The sequence below is a fragment of the Dromiciops gliroides genome, chromosome 2 (genome assembly GCF_019393635.1).
Source record: "Dromiciops gliroides isolate mDroGli1 chromosome 2, mDroGli1.pri, whole genome shotgun sequence".
NCBI classification, from domain to species: Eukaryota; Metazoa; Chordata; class Mammalia; order Microbiotheria; family Microbiotheriidae; genus Dromiciops; species Dromiciops gliroides.
The window spans coordinates 29,011,683-29,033,209 of NC_057862.1; the positions used below are offsets into that span (position 1 = coordinate 29,011,683).

Consider the following 21,527-nt stretch of genomic DNA (forward strand, 5'->3'; position numbering starts at 1 on the left):
CTGATGCTACCTCATCCTGGACCTTCAGACCCTGGCTCCTTTTTACCCTAGAATCTCCAAGTACTCCTGTGGATTTCTGACCATAGAATATCTATCAGTTGGACCACCCTTTTCTCCTATTAGTTAGTAATGCTTGGGATATCCATTTTGTGGAGGTACTCAGGCCAAAGGGTCTTCATTCCTATTCTGGCCATGCTCTTGAGGTTCTAGATTTCAAAACCATACTTCTATGCCAGGTACAATTCCCTCTCTCCCCTCCTTCAACTTCTTCATCTGTGTTATTTTAGTTTTTTGCCTGTATTTGTAACGTCATTTTAGCACAGTGCCTGACATATAGTAAGTATTCAATAAATACTTGTTGCCTTTCTCTAGTGCCTTCACCCCCTGGAAGATCCATCCACCCCAGCAGTCTTCCTCTCATTGGTCAGTAGCTCCCAGAATTTCCATTTCAATGAAGGGCCTATGTTAGCTATGTCTCTTCTCCATTATTCTCTGGTCTCCACTCTTGACCATCTGGACTTCATCTTCTACCATGTACCTATGCAAATTCAGTCTTACCCCCATCCTCTATACCAGCTCTCAACTTCCCTTAGATATGTTGTCTTCCCTTAATGGAATATAAACTCCCTGGGTAGGAAACGGAGGATTATTTTTGTTTTGCTTCTTTTCTATTCTCAGTGTTCAGCATATGACTTGGCTGAGAATAAGAGCTTAAGAAATTCCTGGTAATGAGTTTGCAAAATTAATATTTCAAATTCATTGCTTTCTCTTTTAATTTTATATATAAGGTTTTACACATAGATGGTGATAAACCTTTTGAAAGACAAACCTAAAGCAATACTGAAGGGCAACCTGCTCAAAAGGAAAAATATAACTACATCTATGTCTATGTCTACATCCACATCGATGTCTATATCGACATCTATCTATCTATCTATCCAGCCATCTCTATACACATACATACATACACACATGTCATATGTACATGTGTGTATATGTATGTATATAAAAAGTATGTGTGTACATACATATATGTATATGTGTATACACACATAATTTTATTTATTTGTATTATTAATTAGTTTCATGTATCCCTATACACACATATATTAAGTAATAATAGCTCATAATGGAGCTTAGAGTGCAAGTAGTCTGAATATAAAATCAGAGATTTGGGGAAGCAGGGAGAATCTTTAAAAATGTCAACACCCTCAAAATTTTCCATATCCTGCCTCCTAGAATAGGTCTGCCCTTCTAGCCCAAAATTTGTGCTCCTCCAACTGTTTGGAAGAGAATATCTCAGTCATTCAATCATTCTGCCAATCAAATATCATTTGTCAAATGCATACTATGTGTCAAGGACTATCCTAAAAACTGGGGATATGAAGAAAGGCCAAATATAGTCCCTGTTTTCAGGGAACTCAGAATCAAATGGTGGAGATAACATGAAAATTCACACCCAAGGAGAATATCCTTTATCCATCTTCCAATTGCCTAATCCCCAGTGTACAGCAGTAATTCCATGAACAGAATGTCCCAACATACATAGATAAAATTCTTAATGAACTTTTGGATGGCAGATAGGCCAAGGGGTATTTTTTTTTATCTTGAGAAAAAGAATAAATTAGAGTGATCAGATTTACATTTTTTTTTAAAAGATCACTTTGACACCTGAGTGATACAAGGACTAGAGCAGAGATTTTAGGCAGGGAGACCAACCAGAGGTGATTTTAATAGTTAAGATATGGTGCAATGAGGGCCTATAACAGGATGATGGCATTTTCATATAATTCATCACCCCCTTACTTCTCTCCCAGGCTATCACCCCTGTATTAGCCTCTCTCTCTCCTCTTTATCCCCTATATTGACTACCTTGGTGGGCACGTGGGTTCCCCAGCTCTATATATTCCAACTTTCTTCTTAAGTCTCTACAAGTGGTCAAAAAGAGATTGAATTTCAGCTCTTTGGATTTGGTGAAGATGATTCTAGAACTACATAGAAAATTTGAGCTAGAGGACTTCTAAGGTCCCTGTAATTTGAAAAACCTAAGATTTCAACATCACAGTGATTTGTTTTCATTTGCGAGAACTTTGATTCCATCAGAGTATCTAACTCCCAGTGAAGCAACTCCTTAATTCAAATGGACAACTTTTTGGTAACATATGCTTACTTAATAAGTTGTCTCATGTACTAAAAGGTTATTGCCCAGGCTCTTATAGTCATTAGGATATAACTCTTGAGCCAAGGGGAACAATGAGAAAAGTTGCAGAGACCAACTTAAGCTCTGTATCAGGGGAAAACAAAGAATGAAGAAAAAATACTCCTGATTAGAGCTGCTCAAATAAGAAAGATGCTTCCATGGAGGTTCTTTCTCTTTGGATGTTTTCAAATAGAAGCTACATTCTCACTTATCTTGCAATAAAGTAAAAATTCCTTTTATTTATGAGTACACTAGATGGTTACTGAGGCTAGCCTCCAGCACCCAAATTTTGTAATTCTTGTCTTTAGAATTATGAGTAGATGGTTTGGCCAGATCTTTATCCAATATACCAAAAGTGTCAAATTCTTGACCCAACAGTTGCATTCAGACATCAACACTCCTTCAAAGCAGCCTGAACTACATTAAAATATAATTGGGGCAGGGCAGCTAGGTGGCACAGTGGATAAAGCACTGGCCCTGGATTCAGGAGGACCTGCGTTCAAATCTGGCCTGAGACACTTGACACTTACAAGCTGCGTGACCTTGGACAAGTCACTTAACCCTCATTTCCCTGCAAAGCAAAACAAAACAAAATGTAATTGGGGAAATGTTTAGTAAAATAAATAAAAATATAACAATAATGTTAATCTATGTTTTTTTAAGTCAACATATGTTCTATTTCTGTTGGATACCACTTCACTATACCTCTCAATCACTGAGGTTCTCACACATAACAAGAGGCAGATTCATGTAAAGAATGTCATCTGTTGAGCAGAACCAGAAGAACATTGTAGACAGTATCATCAACATTATGCGTTGATCAAATGTGATAGACTAGATTCTTCTCAGCAATACAATGGTACAAGAAAGTTCCAAAGGACTCATGATGGAATAGGCTTTCCAAATCCAGAAAAAAAAGAGGAACTGTGGAATATGGATGCTGATTGGATCATACTATTTCTTTTGTTTTGGGTACTGTTGTTTTTCTTTTTTGAGGTTTTTCCTTTTTGCTCTGATTCTTCTCATATAACATGACTAATGCAGAAATGTGATTGATGTTATCGTATCTATACAACCTATATCAGATTACCTGCTGTCTAGGGGAAGCATGGAGGGAGGGGAGGGAGAGAGAAAAATTTGAAATTGAAAATCATATAAACAAATGGTGAAAGCTATCTCTACATGTAACTGGAAAAGAATAAAATACTTTTATTTAAAAAAAAAAAAAAAGAATGTCATCCGTAAAGGACTTACCCTTGATATATATGCTAACTATCCAAGAGCTACCATTAAGTAGAAGAAAAATGTAGCACATAGAGATGCTAAGGGTATTAGATTGTAGATTTCACTGTATGAAGAAAATGAGTGAAAGAAATTGTGACTGTTCCTAATTAGGATCTGAAGGATTCAAAAAGCAAAACTTATGTGCCTTGCTAATAACAGAGATGGAGGTGGGGTGGGGTGGGGTGAGATGTTAAAGAAGAGGATGTGTAGATGGTGCAACAGAGTGCAAAATCTCATGTGGAAATGTAACACCTTTATTTACCTCTTTCCTTTGGTTTCCATGGTGGTTTCATTATTTTAGGTGAAAAAAGATTTTAAGAGACAGGTAATGAGAAAAATGTGTAGCAACAGTTGTCATTTGCTCTTTCCATCAAAGGTCCAGAGGAAGAGCAAAAACAAGATCAGGATAATTTCTACCCAACCTAATATTACAGTTCATCCAGATCACTTCCATACATGGGGACTTCATTTTCACATGTTCCTCTTAATTAACATCAGGGTCAGAGTACAAGTAAATCATTCATTCTCATGCCCTTCATTGCCTCAATTAATTGGATATGGTACTTTTCTGCCAAATGTAACACCTTCTTAGCATTACAGAAAAGGAGAAAAATAAGAAAAAAGCTGTCTCGTGGGTTGAGGATTTAAATTTTAAAGTTCAAATTGAAAACAAAAACATCTGGGGTCAATAAAAGGGCAACCCAGTAATATCACATTAAATAAGAAATCAACTCATTCTACTTGAGAATTTTGCAGGAAGTATAAGTGTAGGCAGATACAAAGTTTGAATTTGGTAACTTATAAAAGTCATATGTATTGTCTTATGTAGAATATACAGCACAGAGGTAAAGGAGATTCTATGGATTCAAAAACTTTCTGGAGTTTCTAAAGGAAATTTTAATAATGAGGAACTTTTGAAAGTGAGGACCATGTCCAATCCTAAGCTTTAGAAAAACAACAGATTTGTAACAGTAATTATAGATTTTCAATAAGAATTTGCTGATTAATTTTATTTGAAAAACATGTGGGCAGCTAGGTGGTGCAGTGGATAAAGCACTGGTCCTGGATTCAGGAAGACCTGAGTGCATATCCAGCCTCAGACACTTGACACTTACCAACTGTGTGACTCTGGGCAAGTCACTTAACCCTTATTTCCCCTCCCCCCCAAAAACCACAAAACAAAACAAAAAACATGTCAAGATATGGACTATGTCCAAGATGATAATTGAATACTGTATCTTAAATCACTCAGTAGGTTTATGTGAAAGCTGAAAAGGACCATGAAGATCATGTAACCTTTTTCCCCTCATTATACAAATGACAAAACTCAGGCCTAGAAAAATGAAATGGGTTTTGCAAGATGAAGCAGTTAGGTAATGGTAGATTCAGTTTTAAATTCTGGGCTTCACAGTTCCTTCTTGAATAATCTTTCTATTCCAGTTAAAAATAGCTTAATCTTGAACTATGTAGTGATTGCCCAAGACAGTGGATGGTTCTCTAGAAAAGATGGATATACCTGGTCAGTCTACATACATGGCAGTAGCCAAGAAAGTTATCACCCCCTAATGCTGCATGAATAGGGATGGACATAGCACCAAGGAGGTGACCAAAAAGCTTGTTCCATTCTGCCTTGGTTGAGCCACAACTACACTACTGTGTTCAGGTCTCTACGGCCTACTTTACTAAAGACAACAAGGATTATGAAAGGCCATAAGGTCATGTCACTGGGGTTCTCTTAAAGGCACTGGGGAGTTAAGCTTGGAAAATCAAAGGCTGGCAGGGTGGTGGAGGCATTGCAATATTTCATAATACCAGTGTCTTCCTTCTCTTGGTTAGTTCCAATCTGCCATTCGACACATAATTGTTGGCATGTTGTCTCCCTCTTCACACAGGAAGTCCCTTGAGGAAAGATATTCTTTGTGCCTTTCTTTATATCCCTAGTCCTTAGTAAAGTGCCAAACTCTTAGTAAGCACCAAATAGATGCTTCTTGACTTCACTTACTCTTCCTGATCCCAGAGGACAGAATTGGAAACTGTACATGGATGTTGCAGAGGGAAATTTGGCTTTATGCAGGGATATAAGCACCTATCAATTAAAAATATCCCCAAATCACTTAACCTCTGTTGGCCTCAGTTTGCCCATTTGTAAAGCGAGGGGATTGGACTAAATGTCCTCTAAGGTCCCCTGCCACTCCAAATCTATTATCATTGATGTTTCATAGATGCCAATGCATCCTATCAAGAAAACAATGTTTTATTTCTATAAACACATTCGTCCCACGACAATGGGATGCAGCTATGTACTAGATTGAACTGTCATCTGTAACAGAATACATACACAGGCTGCAATTGTATTTTGTACAAGAACAGGAAGACAGGAAAATCAACTGGCATCAGAACCTCAGACTTACCAGTGTTGGTAAGGTAGCCAACGTTCCTCAGCACTCCTTCAGTATAAGCCCCTGGCTCATAGCTGTCCATTTCTCCCGTAACGATGTGAGCCACCCTTGCAGCCCGTCCTTTGATAGCACCAGCCGCACGGTCCAAATTGTCAATATCCTGGTCTCTTAAAGCAATGATACACTTGTTGACATCCTCCAAGATGTGGCTCTCTGTCAACACAAAGAAGGCAAGTGTTAGACAGGGGAGGAATTTTCACAACTAAAATCACACAAGCTTGAAAATATCTAGCATTTCGATAGAATGCTTTATGTGTTTGCAAAGTGTTTAATATGTTATCTCATTTCATTTAGATCACAGATTGAGAGAATTCTTGTGCAGCAAAACAGTCAATGAGAGAGAGAGAGATACAGAGAGATAGAGCGAGACGGTGACACAGAGAGACAAAAAGGGAGGAAGGGAGAGAGAGTGTGGTGAAGAAAGAAGGTACAAGAGAAATGGGAATAAATTTATATATTATCCTCTGATTTCCCAGTGGAAGATTTTATTTATTTTAACCCTGTTATAATCTATCAGTACTGTTTCATGTAGAATATGAAAGTGTGTGGTGTTTTTGGAATTCCTTGTTACATGCCTGTCATCATATTCATAAAAGTAGAATAAAACATTCTTTGACCCCCCCCAGAAAAAACAGATTTTATATTAGTTCTTCAAGGAAAAAATAAATATTGATAGAAATAATTTATTTTTTCATATACAAATAGGAAAATTTTTTTTAAGTTACTTAGGATTCATTAAAATATCCCTCATTCCAAATAAATAAAGCAAATATTGCAAGGCATATTTATTTTATATTCAATTATGTATGGATATGTAATTTCCAATGTGGAAAACACCTAATATGGGAACATCTTCCTCCAACACAGGTTTTATCAAGTCTATGAACTATTAAATGTGTCAGGAATTTGCTTAAAACGTAGACATATTAAGTGACTAAGTATAGAATTAATATTTACTAAAGTATGAACAGAAGAGAACAAAAAGGAAATGTAGACAATGACAAAAATGAATAATTTGTCTTATCATTTAAATTATACATATGTACATTTATTTAAATTACAATCAAAAGTTGTTTTATACAACATTATTTGTATATTTCAAGTTACTGATAATTAAATTCACAATATAGAAGACATTTTTAAAGAAAACATATTGAAATGTTCTTTCAAATAAAAAGTTAACAGTGAACTTGTCAATTACAAGATAATATCAATATGGAAATGAAATGATCATGTTGACATGGTATAGTTTATAATGCTGATGTGAAATAGCTGGTACCCAGTGGGTACCGAAAAGCAAATGCTTATTAATTATGGAGATATGAATAGCTAATTAAGATTTACTCACATTTTTGTAGTGTTATTAAAAGCTTTTCATAATCTGGTTACAAACCACTTTTCTAGCCCTATTTCTTTTTTTTTTAGTGAGGCAATTAGGGTTAAGTGACTTGTCCAGGGTCACACAGCTAGTAAGTGTTAAGTGTCTGAGGCCAGATTTGAACTCAGGTACTCCTGACTCCAGGGCCGGGCCTCTATCCATTGCACCACCTAGGTGCCCCCCTATTTCTTATTACTCCCATTTCAGGCCTCTACATTCCAATCTGACTTCACACCTATGGGTTCACTTGCCATAATATGTATGCTCACTCCTACCAGAGAGAAGCGCTAGGAATTTAGTGTTTATTGAACCACTAGGAGTAAAAGAACTAAACCTTCTTGTTTTCCCACAGGTCTAGAATATATTTATTCCTCAGTTCCTCCTCTTTGATTCCCTACATTTCCCTTCAAGGTCTATTCAATGATCACCTCCTTTTCTGGAGTTCCTTCCCTCTTGAAATTACCATACCCTAAGAGATTGGAAGCTCCATGAAGATAGGTAATGTATTGTTCTTTTTCTCTATGTCCAGCATATATTCAACACTATACCTAGGGGAACTGTTGCTCCTCCCAACCTCATGTAGCAGCTGTCCTAGTTAATGTCCTAAGAGTGTCTGCTGTGGTCTCTTCCACTAACTGGCCTGGTCTTTTAAAAAAAATCCTTAAGGATTATTTTCTGCTGACTTACCATGAATACCAAAAATGCTCATTATAGATCTATGCCATAGTCATAGAAACTGCACTGGAAAGGACCCTGGTTTTGGAGTCAGAAAAAAAAAAGTGAGGTTAAATCCCAACTCTGCTCTTTATACTGGATCACCGTGGCAAATTATTTAACCTCTCCATGATTCAGTGTGCTCATCTTCAAAATGGATGTCAATCTATCCCAACTACTTATGCTACAGAGGGAAGGATGAGGTGAGCTGCTGGATGGAAGGTAGCATGTAAGTACTGGGTGAACATCAGCTATTCTCATTAAATTTCAATTTTTCTCAGAGCTGACATCTCCTCTTTAGTGAGTGACTTGCCAGTGTGTGTTTATGTTTCTTAATGCTGAAGTCTACCAGAATAATGTTGTATGGGTGCATTTCCCTTGGATCCTTAACCACAAATACAGACACACTGTCTATTTAAATAAAGTCTGAAATTCATCTTCAAGGAAAAAGACTAGGGAACTGTGTCTGGGCATTCGGAGCTCTGGCTTGGGAATTTCTCATTGTGCTTTTCTCCACAAAGACCATTAGCCAAAATGTTAACCAATTTTCTTAATTCTCTAGAGCTGATATTCTGTTGACATCAGTATGTCCTCAATCTTCATGCAGCCCCTTTGCTCCCCTAATTTCTCAGCTTTTTTTTAATGCATGAATAAAATAAATGGATTGCAAAGTAAACCAATTCTATTGAAATGCAGTGGTCTAATTTTTTTTAAAGTTCATGGACTACTGGTTAAGAACTCTCTTGCATGAAGAAGTTTAATGGAAAAGAAAGAGTTATGCAATGGAAAATTATGATTACAATAAAATCTGGAATTTTCATTTCACAAAATCTTAGTTGAAAGGGAAATAAGTAGCCATCAATTCCAAACTCTACTTAGAAGCAATCCCTCTAATTAGAATCCCACATAAGTGCTGTTTTTTTCCTAAGCTTCCCTTGAAAACCTCAATGGGGAAAAGACTGCTCTCTCCTGAGGCAGTCCATTCCATTTTAGGTCATTTTGATTCAATACAACAAAGATGCATGAAGCACCTACTATGTTTGTTTGGAAGCTTTTTCCTCACACTTAGCCTAACTGCCTTCTTGCAACTCCCAACTCCCTGTTTTATTACCCCTGCAGCACCAATCAGAATGCAGCTAATATCCCTTTATTCACAAGTGACCATCCTTCAAATACTTTAAGACAACTAGAATATCTTCAGGATTAATTGTAGATCCAACCAAAACAGCTTCAAAACAGATTTTTTTCTGGGCAATTTTTCTTCCTATGAATTATGCAAAGATGATACAAATCATGTTTGTTCACACTGAATGTTTGGTTCTTTTCCCTTAGGAATAATATAGTTTACAAACTGCAATGTATTATTTTAAGTTATGCATTTTGTACATCAACTCCAAAATATAGTTGATGTGCTATGTTTATAGCATGTATAATGATATGCAGTTACATATGTCAGCTGAATGTAAGTCTCATGAGAACAGATAGGGCTTAAATTTGACTTTTGGTCCCTCAGGACCCTGCACATAGTAGGGTCTTCATAAACATTTACTGGATTGAATTAAAAGAAAGCACGCATCTAACACTGTCAAAATTCCTATTTATTTCTGTAGTCTGGTGTGTATTTGTGCATGGCTAGTGTGTTCAAGTGTTATAAAGTTAACTTCAGAAACAGCATTGGAAAAGGCAAATTTCCTTAAAGAAAAATTAATTAGGCCACATATTTGCAAATAAAAGTAAAAGAAGACTGAGTAGAAAGAATTTAAAGAGGTAGATAGCTACATCCCTAGGAATCCAAGGTAAATATTTTGGTGAATATCAGGAGAAGTCCAAAATAAAGCACAGAGCTCCTAGCATTAAATATTTAAAGATCATGGAAGATTTCACAGAGTCTCCATTATTTTGATAATTTCACAGAATCTCAGGTTTGGAAAATACTTAAATGACCATTTAACAACAATAAAAGCTAACATTTTTGTAACAGATTTAAAAGAGGTTTACAAAAACAGGTACAGAGGTTACAATTAAGATTTACAAAGAAATTTTTATCTGTGCTAACTCACTTCATCCCCACTGCATAAATAAGGAAACTGAGGCATGGAGAGGAAGTATCTTGCCCACAATCACTGAGATATTAAGAAACTGAGGCAGAATTTGAATTCCTTTCTTGTTGACTCCAATTCTCACATCCAAGTCCACTGTGCCACCTTGCTGTCTAGTCCTACTCATATCCAATGAAGAGTCACCACTGTGAAAATCCCAACAAAATGTCATTTAATCATTGCTTGAAGATGTCTAAGGAAATGATGGGTTTCTTTTTGGCTCGGATATTTTTCCATAAGCTAACAGTAATGACTTATTAAAAATAATAAGATTTTTATTTAAAGTTTTGAGTTCCAAATTCTATCCCTCTTTCCTTCCCTCCCCTCCCTGAGGCAGTAAGCAATCATATATAGATTATACTTGTCAAATTATGTAAAACATTACCATATTAGTCATTTTGTATAAGAAAACTCATATATAAGAAAAAAGGAAAAAAAAAGTGAAAAATAAGATGCTTCAGTTTGTGCTCAATCAATATCAGTTCTTTCTTTAGATGTGGATGGTATGCTTTATCATTAGTCTTTTGGGATTGTCTTGGATCATTGTATTGTTGAGAATAGTTGTCATTCACAGTTCTTCCTCAAACAATATTGCTGTCTCTGTGCATAGCATTCTCTTGGTTCTGCTCACTTCCGTATATATCTGTTCATATAAGTCTTTCCAGGACTTTCTGAAATCATCCTGCTTGTCATTTCTTATACCACAATACTATTCCATTACAATCATATACCATAGCTTGTTTAGCCATTTCCCAACTGATGGATATTCCTTTTATTTCCAATTCTTAGCCACCAGAAAAAGAGAACTGTTATAAATATATGTTTTTGTACAAATAAATCTTTTTCTCTTTTGGGTGATATTGTTTGGATATAAACCTAGCAGTGGTATTGATGGATCAAACGGTATGCACAGTTTTTTAGCCCTTTGGGCATACTTGCAAATTGCTCTTCAGAATGGTTGTATCTGAGTAAAGACTTACTAAAGATTAAAAGAGGCAGATGCAAGATGGTGGAGGAAGGGAAGTAATTTCCACGAGTTCTCCTCAATAACTCTCCAAATACCTTCAAATAACCCCATAATACAATTTCTAAAGTAACAGAACCCACAAAAGAATGGGGTTAGATGATTTTCCAGCTAAAGACAGCTTCAAAGGTCAGCAGCAAAGATCTGTTGTACCAGGTGAGAGTTGGGCACAGCCCCATGGCCACACTGTGCAGATCCAGCCCCAGGCAGAGCACCCCAAAGGAGCCATTGAGTCAGCTGTGGCAGCAGCTGCTTTTGGAACTCAGTCCACAGACAATGAGGGCATTGAGTGGTTGGTCAGGGGGAGATTACAAGGGCCTGTTCTGGTGCTGAGGCAGGACTCTTGTTCTGCCTGAGCTAGGATTTAGGTTGCAGTCTTGAGTGGTGGTCCAGGTAGAGGAGCGGTGCAAGCACACCAGTGCTTGCAGCCATACTGGAACAGGACTCTCTTCCAGGTCAGAGGGCAAGCAGGCTTGTGGTTGCTTGCATCACAGAGAATAGGCCAGGGAAGTGGTGAACATGCCTCACCTTAAATTTTACCACCTGAGACCCTCTGAAGGTTGGGACACTGTACCCTTGAAGCAGTGCCCCACTTTAAGGAGTTAAAAGTCAAGAAATAGGCGGCAATGAGCAGACAGAAAAAAAATGCTAACCCTAGAAAGTTTCAAAATATACCCTCACAATGTGTGGTATTTATTTTGTGGGACTATTGTGAAGAAAATTCTTTGTTAGGTGTAAAGCACTATATAAATGTTATCTATTATTGTTGTTGCAATAATCAACATCATGGGTTTATTGTAAGGAAATCTCTTTTTAAAGTAGTATATAAATATAGTTTACTATTAAAAATGATGAGTAGGATGCTATCAGAAAAACCTGGAAAGTCTTACATGAGCTGATACAAAGTGAAATGTACTGTATACAAAATAACAGCAATATTGCAAGATGATCTGCTGTGAATGACTTAGTTCTTTTCCACAATACAATGATCCAAGAAAACTCTGAAGGACTTGGGAAAAATGCAATCCATCTGCAGAGAAAGAACTGATGGTATCTGAATGCAGATCAAAGCACAATTTTTTTGTTAGTTCCTTTTTCTAAAGTTGTTTTTTTGTTTTCTTTTTAACCTGATTAATGTGGAAATGTTTTGCATGACTACACATGTGTAACTTATATTAAATTGCTTGAGCTCTTAAGGTGGGGAAAGGGAGGGAAGAAGAGAATTTGGAACACAAAGTTTTAAAAATCGATGTTAAATTTTTTTATATGTAATTTGGGAAAAATAAAATTATTAGTATATCCTTTTTAAAAAAGGTTAATAAATAAGGTTTCAGAAAAGGGGTAGGGGACAAGGTATATACTGAGAGCTGGAAGAGATATTAAAGATAAATTATTCCATCTCCATCATTATTTTATTTTTTATTTTTTGCGGGGCAATGGGGGTTAAGTGACTTGCCCAGGGTCACACAGCTAGTAAGTGTTAAGTGTCTGAGGCTGGATTTGAACTCAGGTACTCCTGAATCCAGGGCCAGCGCTTTAACCACTGCGCCATCTAGCTGCCCCCCATCTCCATCATTTTTAAGAGAAGGAAATTAAGATTAAGAAAAGTCAAATGACCTGTCAAAGGTCTCAGAGGTAAAAAAGGGCCAGGATAAGTTCTCCAGATATACTTTGTATTCCATTAGATCACACTGCTTTCAGAGGCATTATAACTACTAGTGAATTAATCACTCAAAAGTAAAGGCATGGGAATATTTTCCTTTATATTCAAATTTATAACTATTAATATGAACCACATACATAGCATAGTATTCAGTGGTCTTCACCTTATAGATAAACCCAAAGGACAAACTATCTCAGCATGAACCCCCTCCTGCTATTCCTGTCTAGGACATAAGACATTACATGGGGGCATTTTTGAGACATGGCTAAAGTCAATACCAGTCCTACATGGAAATTCAATGTTTCCAGGATCACAGAATTATGCAAAATTTGAAAGTTGGAAGGACCTTGAAGGACCTAGTCCATCCCACACAAAGAGGTCATCTCTACTATAACATACTATGTTGTAACTTCACCTAGATTCAATCCCTAATCTTTTATTTAACTTTTAAAAATAGGGATTGAGGGGAGGGCATATAATTAGGAAAGTTGCCCAAAATATCGGAAATATAGAAAGTTAGAATGGATTTAATGCTCCAAATATTTATTTTTTACTTTAAGGTGACCAAGAATTTTATATTCATTTGACTTCCTCTCTTCTTCCTGCCTTACAATGTATGATTAAAAATATGGCCACATTATAATAGTCATTTTGCTGTTACTGTTGAAAACCCTGGCTAATAATATTTAACATCCAGGCCTTACAGGCAGCCTGATACTGTGAAAGGAACACTTAAAATGCCTGGGTTGGAAAACTTCCCAGAGGTACAAAATTAGGCAAGTTCCTTCTCTCCAAGGCTCAGTTTTGTCATGAGGAAATTGGTTGATATGGGAGTTCTTAGGTATTCCTCTTTAAAAAAATTACACCCTTTTGCACAGTGATACAATTAGAATAAAATAATTTTTATTAAGGCACTAGAGAAAGTTGACCAAGGACTTCTCTCATGGGGATATGGTTCAGAGATCTTTTCTGAGATACCTATCTACTTGAACAGGAGAAAGGCAAAAGCTTTTATAGAGGACAGATGGTGGAAGGACAGATGGGGTGATCATCTGACTATGGAAAGTTTCCTTTGGGGGTGGAGGAAGCTGCAATGAGAGGAGATGGCCCTGACTTCTGGGGTTATATGTCACCTTGGCTCCTATCAGGCAGTAGCCATGCCTAATAAACTTATCTCTCTTGCTTGTCAACGTATGTCTGTGCTTCAATTTAGCTGGCCAGTTTAAACTTTAATCCTAACCCCATAAAAGGTTTCTAATTTGTGAAATGGGAATAATAACACCTATCATGCCTACCTTAGTAAGGCATGAGGATCAAATGAGATAATGCACCTGTAGTAAATTGCAAGCCGTAATTTAGCAGTATTAGTTATTGCCTTATGTCCTTGCATTTTAAACTGTTGAGACTTTGAATGAAAGTCTGTCTCACTTGTTGGGGGGTAGGTCTGAAGAAAGAATAACTGAGGAATTCTAGTGCCTGGGACAAGAAAGTAAGGAAGCAGATGGGGGAGGAGCTAAATGACTATTGTCTATAAAATGACCACTGTGGGGAGAGGAGGTGCCAAAAATGTACTCTTATGAGTTTTCTATGCTTCTGCTTGGAAGGTCGAATTGGGAAGAGAGGTTGGGCATGAGAAGGAATAAAGTGATCCCTGAGAACAGGTCATCATTGCTGGATATGGAGCTAGGCAGGGAGAAATTCACTTGGGTTGTGGTTTCTAAGGAAAGGGAGAGGATGCTCTCTCAATTCTGGTACCCTGGAGAACAGTTCTAGCAGCCCTTCTCTGATTCTGGCCCTTACCTAAATAGGACTGACCAACTCTGACCATTGCCCAATGGGAAGGAAAATCCAAGTTTCTCATTTCCAGAATAATTTCCCCTTAACTCTACTAATAGAGACTCAGTTGTTTTATACACATGCATGCATGCATGCATACATGCACACGTGAAATAAAAATTCCCAGGAGGCAGCCAACAAAAGCATCTTTTACCATTCCCAAAGCATAGGTTTATAACAAGAGTTTTCTCTTTTGTGGACTGAATACTTTGACATGGATACCTCTGCTTTTATAAGTAAAAGTCAACCCAGGAGGGGAAAAAATAATACACGGCTGAAATTACACTTTAGTTTTCAGCTCCATCCCAGCGAATATCACAGGGGTAACTTGAGCCTTTTTTGTTTGTTTGCTTTTTACAGATCATTTAGGGAAAGAAAAATGACCATTACTTGCACTACAACAAAATGAAATTGGGCAAAATATTACCCTTCCCCTACACTCCTCACAACCTAGTAAATTGGGAATATTTGTCAAATTTCTAGCTAGAAGGGGACTTCTAAAGGGAGATACCTCTCCTTTTGCCTCAGAGCAAGTGCATTCAAAGACATAATTTCATCCTTTCAGGTGGTTTTCTATTATGATGACACAAAGAACAACTATGGAATGCCTTCAGTGGACTGATATGTCAACAGATTTTCAATAAGCCCTTTGGCTTATTGACTGATTCCTGTGTTCAACTTAATTCAGCAAATACAGCTTAAGTGCCTCCCATACTCAAGGCACTGTGCCAGGTGCTAAGGATACAAAACCCCAAAATCAGTATTTTCAGTAATTACAATCTTCGGTATATTCTGTTGCAGAAGATATTTCTCCTAAGCAGAAACAATAAGCAGGGTACTTCAGTGGAAAGGCCATTGGAAGTGAAGTCAATGGACCTGGGTCCAAATCTGGTTGTGTCACTTACTGGGTAATCTTGAACAAGTCACTTTACTCTCTGCATGTCAATTTCCTCAACCATAAAATAATAGGATTGGGCCTGCCAGATTCTTTCTACCTCTAAATCTAGGAACCTAAGTAAACAAATTCAAATCACCACCACAAAAAAATTATTAAATGTTCCTAAAATGAGCATGCCACTATGCTTAGTACTAAGAATACGAAGATAAAAAATGATACTATTGGGGGCGGCTAGGTGGCTCAGTGGATAAAGCAGCAGCCCTGGATTCAGGAGTACCTGAGTTCAAATCCAGCCTCAGACACTTGACACTTACTAGCTGTGTGACCCTGGGCAAGTCACTTAACCCCCATTGCCCTGCAAAAAAAAAAAAAAATACTATTCCTGATCTCAAAGAGTGGCTATTCTAACTGGTCTGGATGAAAAGCAAAAAAAAAAAAAAAAAACAAATTATGAGATTTCATTGGATTATAGACATATAGCTGAAAGCCATTGAGTCCAACTATCTCACTTTTTTTTAGGTGAGGAAAGTAAAATAAAGAGATATTAAGTGACTTGTCCCGTATGACGCGGCTGAAAAATATCTGAGCCAGAAGTTGAACTTCATGTCTTCCTGATACCAAGCCTGGCATTTTCTTAACTACTTTAGGGTGCCTCAATCTTATCCATTTAATCATACAACTTAACCTAAAAGTAATAATAATAATTTCTTTTATTATTACTAATTTTAATATTAGAAAACTACATGTATTATCTCAAGTGTTCCTCACAACAGTCAGGAAAGGTAATTTCTATCTTACCGATAAGGAAACAGGTTAAATGACTGTCCAAAACTGCATAGCTAGTAATGTGAGAGGGGATGTTTTGCCAAAAGTCTTGCTCATTAAAAGTCAAGCATTTTTCTATCCTCTTCTATTGTTTTCTATAAAAGTCTATCTTTAAAGAATGTTTACTACCTCATTTCTTCCCCAACCAGGGAGTCAGGAAAATCCCAATCTAGTGAAGTTACCACTTGTAATATGTTTTCATGAGAGACTAGAGAAGATGCTTCTGTGGATTTTCCATTTCTAGCCTGTAGAAGAGTAATAATAATCATTGTAAGATAATATACACTGCTATGTGTCAGGCATTATTCTGAGAGTGTTACAATTATCTTATTTGATCCTCACAATAACCCTGGGAGGAATGTGATATTATTTTCCTTATTCTATAGATGAGGAAACTGAGGCAAACAGAGGTTGACTAATTTGCCTGGGGTCACACAATTAGTAGGTATCTATTCATGTCCTTCTGACTCCAGGTCTGGTGCTATACCACCTACCTGACCAGGGTGTCATGAAGCGGGGAAAAGACAAAAAAAATTTAAAAGCATCCCTTGATGAGAGCCAAAGAGAGCTGTCACTAGTTGTCTTCTGCCAGAGCTTTGATTTTTCTCAGCCATGAAATAGATGTATAACTATATCTGCACTGCCAACCTTACAGGGCTATTATAGAGTATGACCTAAGGCGAAAGACCTAAACAAAGGCAATCTTCTATCATGTGCTTCAGGGCACATCAGCAAGCACTTATTGGAAATTTTATTTTATTTTTTTTTCTTTCTTTTTTTTTTTTTTGGTGGGCAATGGGGGTTAAGTGACTTGCCCAGGGTCACACAGCTAGTAAGTGTCAAGTGTCTGAGGCCGATTTGAACTCAGGTACTCCTGAATCCAGGGCCGGTGCTTTATCCACTGCGCCACCTAGCCGCCCCACTTATTGGACATTTTAAACTGAATGTCCCTGGGACACCTCCAACTCAACCTTTCCAAAACTGAGTCATTATTACCCCCTCCACATCCTTCAAAAATCTCCATATCTTCCACACTTACCTATCTCTGTTAAAGATACGACCATCACCCCAGTCTCCCACATTTATAATTTGTGTTCTGTCCTCTCCATCACCACACACATTTAAAGGGTCTTATTTCTTCAAATTTCCACTTTTTTTGACATTCTTCCTTCATTTTCTCCTCTCTGGTGAGATGGTGACCACTTTAATTCAGGCCCTTACTATGCTGTTCAGGTCAAGCCAAATTGACCCTCTCTCTGTTTCTCATTTACCATATTCCATCTCTCATTGACATCAAATCTCACTTCATATTATAGCTAATTGATTATCATAGTAGTATGTCAGCTTCACAGAGACTATATCTCAATTATAATCATCATTATCTCACATTTATAAGGTGTTTGAACATTTTCAAAACATTTTATATACGTTATCTTGAGTGATCCCTCAGAAAAAACACTAGTAGACAGGAAGTATAATTATCCCCATTTTACAGATGTGGAAACTTTGGTTGAGACATGACACGACTTGCCAAAGTTGACAGTTTAAAGAGGTAAGGGCTATTATTATCCTTATTTTACCCTGGTGGAAACTAAAGCCAACAGAGGTTAAGTGACTTCTATGAGACACACACCTAGTAAGTTTCCAAGGAAGAAATCGATCTCAAGTTTTTCCTGATCCAACATTCTGTACTGCCTTAACCAGCTGCCTGTCTTTGTACACCTGGCACAAAGCACTGCCCATAGCAGGTCCTTAAGCACTTCTTTAAGTCTATATATTGGTAGACTTTCAATATAAAAATAATAATTTGTTGAAATGTACACCCAGATGAATACTTACATGGGTAGAAAAATACTTTGGGTTTTTCAAAGATCTGTCATGGAATTAGGGTCTTCCTTTATAGAAAGCACACCTAAGGTCACCAGGAAGGAGAAGGTAATAATCAACACTGGCCTAATTAACAGGCATTTATTAAGTACTTACAGTATGCTTTGATACTGTACTAGTCAGTTAAGCAGTCTGTTAGCATTTATTGAGTGTTTGCTATGAGCCAAGCCCTGGGAATACAAATTCAAAGGAGTGGAAGGGGGAAGGGAACAACTGTATGTTGTTATTCTGTTCAACCAGAGATTGCCCAATATCATGAAGTAGTTCTCCTATGATATACTAAAGAATCACCCAATCACTGTATGCCTTATGCTAATGGTGGATAACTCTGTGGCAGAATCTTCTGAAAGATACACAGATGGGAAACTGGAGGGAGCTATTCTTGTTTTAAAGATTAAAATCTCACAATAATTGGTATGCCCAAGTTTCAAATAGGTATTTTGTAGAAGGAAGTCCAGCAAATAGGAATGGTGTTTAAAATGCGGTCCTGCTTGTCCAATCCACATATTACCTCTTCAAATACACAATGGTGGAGTGCACACACAAAAGTGCTTGGTCCTAAAAGAGCAAAGAGTTATTTATGAACTGAAAAGTTATTAGGTTTTTGCTTTCATGTCATTGTTCTTGCTTTCCTTCAATGTCATGAGGCATGTAGTTCAATCATTTTGATTATATCCCAAAATATAATAAGCCTCTTGGAGAGGGGAGGAAAGCTAACGATTGAGTGTGGTGCTGGGCCTGCTCCCACATTTATGCCTTAGGAGGGTTCAGATTCTTAATTATCACACTCATTTTAAAGCTCAGCCTAAGGTGTACAGGTTTAAGTTTGCTTTGTTCTCCAATTTTCTCTTCAAATGCAAAGAAAAAACAAAAACTGACAGATCGGGAAGACTATGAGATGAATCTTGTCTCTGGAGAATTGTTTCAAATTGCCTATGTCATTTTTTTTTTAATCACCACCTACACCACTGACTCAGAATGATAGCTAGCATTTAGATATTGTTTAAATTTTTCAAAGTACTTAAACTGCATTGTTTCCTTTGGGCCTTACAACAATCCTATGAGTAGGTTCTTATTTTTTTCTTTTTTTTTTTTTTGTTTGTACTTGACCTCTGATTTCATTGGTTTTCAGGATCATCTGTTAAAGAAACATTGCTTAGCAAAACAAAAGCTCTGTAAGACACATTCTGAAAGAGCTGTCTAGGAAACTGAGAAACTGATTGACTTATCCAAGGTCACAGAGTAAATATGTATCAGAGTAAGGACCAGAACTGAGGCTTCCCTTACTCCATATCTAACTCCCTTCTCTAGCCCCTATGTCAAGCAATTTCTAGAGGCAATTGATACTGGTAAGCAAACGGAATAAGAAAAGAAATAGCTAAGAAAACTGCATCTCTGATAGGCTCAGTAACTTACTCAGGCTTAATTAGATAGCATTAGTTAAAAGTGAGATTTGAACCCAGGGCTTCCTGATTCCAAGTCCAATCCTGATAATTATTGGGATCCAGGTGATTTTTAGGCCAGATTCAGTTCCTTCATAGCTATGGGCAAAAATGATGCTAAACAGGGGATTTTCCATCTCTGTAAAATGAGGGTGGTCATATCAGTACTACATTCCTCCCTGGGCTTCTGTTTGAAAAATGTTCCATAAAAATGTAATTGCTAGAGAAATGGGAAGCTGAACTTGGGGATCCATGATATTAACTAAAATAAAGCAACCACACAAGTAATATAGCATAGCTGTCCTTTTAAAAAGTAAAATTTCTTTAATGCAGATCACTAAATACTCTTGCTCTCTTAAATCAATCAATATCTCTTCTTTCATGAGGAGGAAAAGAAACCCCCAAAGTGCACCCCTTCCAAAGCAGGAAAGCTTTTACTTCCTCATAGGTCACCTACAATGTCCTCTGCAATCCATAAATTCTATTCATGAGACTTGTCAAAGGCCAAACCAGAACTTCTTAGTTTCATCCCAAATGGCCAAATATCAGCTCCTTCCTCCCAGAAGTTCTTAATGGGATTGTCAACTTCCATATTCACTCCCTGGTTTAATTTTTCCCCCAATTAGTTCCACAACATGTATTTGAATCTTTAGAGTTGCAGTTAAAATCCTAATATTCCTGGGGGTGGGGACATGGGGAGGTGGGAATCAATCCTTTTTACTTTGGTTATTATTTCTGTTGGACTGGACTTCTGTGATATTGTGATTCTGACATTACTGATAAAAGAAAAACAGAAGCTAAGATTTAGAAGGAATGTTCCAAAATCTTTGTGGTGGTCATCTAGTCCAATCCATTCCTGAGAAATAATCCCTATTATATCTTCCCCCAAAAGGTAAAGGGAATGAATTCTTTGTTTGCATCTCCAATGAGGACGAATAGAATACCTCCAAAAGCAGTCCCTTATACTGCTTGATAGTTATAATTGTTATGAAAGTATTTCCTTACAAAGAGCCACATTTTTCCTCCTTATAACTTCTACTCATTGTTCGTAGTTCAGTTGTCTAGGGCAGAGATTCTTAAACTGTAGGTGGCAACTCCATATGGGGTCCTGTAACTGAATGTGGGGGTTGCAAAAAAAAAAAAAATCTGTCAGTAAATGTTTGACTTGTATACCTAGTTTTTATACCTATATACTTAGGGTTATGAGTGGAAGAAGTTTAAGGAGCCCTGGTCTAGGGTCAAATAGAGCATATCTAATCACTTTACCAGGTGAGAGCCCTTTAACTGCTTCATGAAAGCTATAATTTCTGCCCACAATCTTTTCTTCCTCATGGTATATATCCCTGTTTATTTAATGTGATTCCTATATTGCATGACTCATGGCTCTTCACCATCCTGGTTGCCTTTTTTTGGATGCTCTCCAACTTTTCAATATCCTTCCTCAAATGTAGTACAAGAATTAAACATGAAATACAAAATATTCTGAGTAGGTCATAGTTGTGATTATTTTATTTTCAAAGTCCTGGCTGATATGTTTCTTTTTTATGAAACTTATCATGGTATTAACTCTTTTGCTTGCATAGAACATTCAACTCAGCCATCAAAGTATATGGATCTTTTACAGATACAATACCTTCCAGACATCCTCCCTTCCTCCATCTTGCACTTGTGAAGTTTATAGCTTGAATCCCAACATAAGACTTTGCACTTACACCTCTCCAACTTTACCTCATTCATATAACCCCAGTGTTCTAGACCCCCAATGTTATTTGGAATCCTGACACCATCATCCAGTATACTTAGAGATTCGCTTACTAA

At 37.1% G+C, this 21,527-nt stretch overlaps 1 protein-coding gene across 2 annotated transcripts in view; it reads right to left on the reverse strand.

Annotated features, from left to right (window-relative positions):
* The window catches only part of CTNNA3 (catenin alpha 3), a 2,043,451-nt gene that overhangs the window by 560,271 nt on the left and 1,461,653 nt on the right, over positions 1 to 21,527 (reverse strand). For both annotated transcript variants that reach the window (XM_043982624.1, XM_043982622.1), the window contains exon 12: positions 5,896 to 6,096. In XM_043982624.1, coding sequence (XP_043838559.1) covers positions 5,896 to 6,096 — 201 coding nt within the window. The remainder of the gene's footprint in view (positions 1 to 5,895; positions 6,097 to 21,527) is intronic.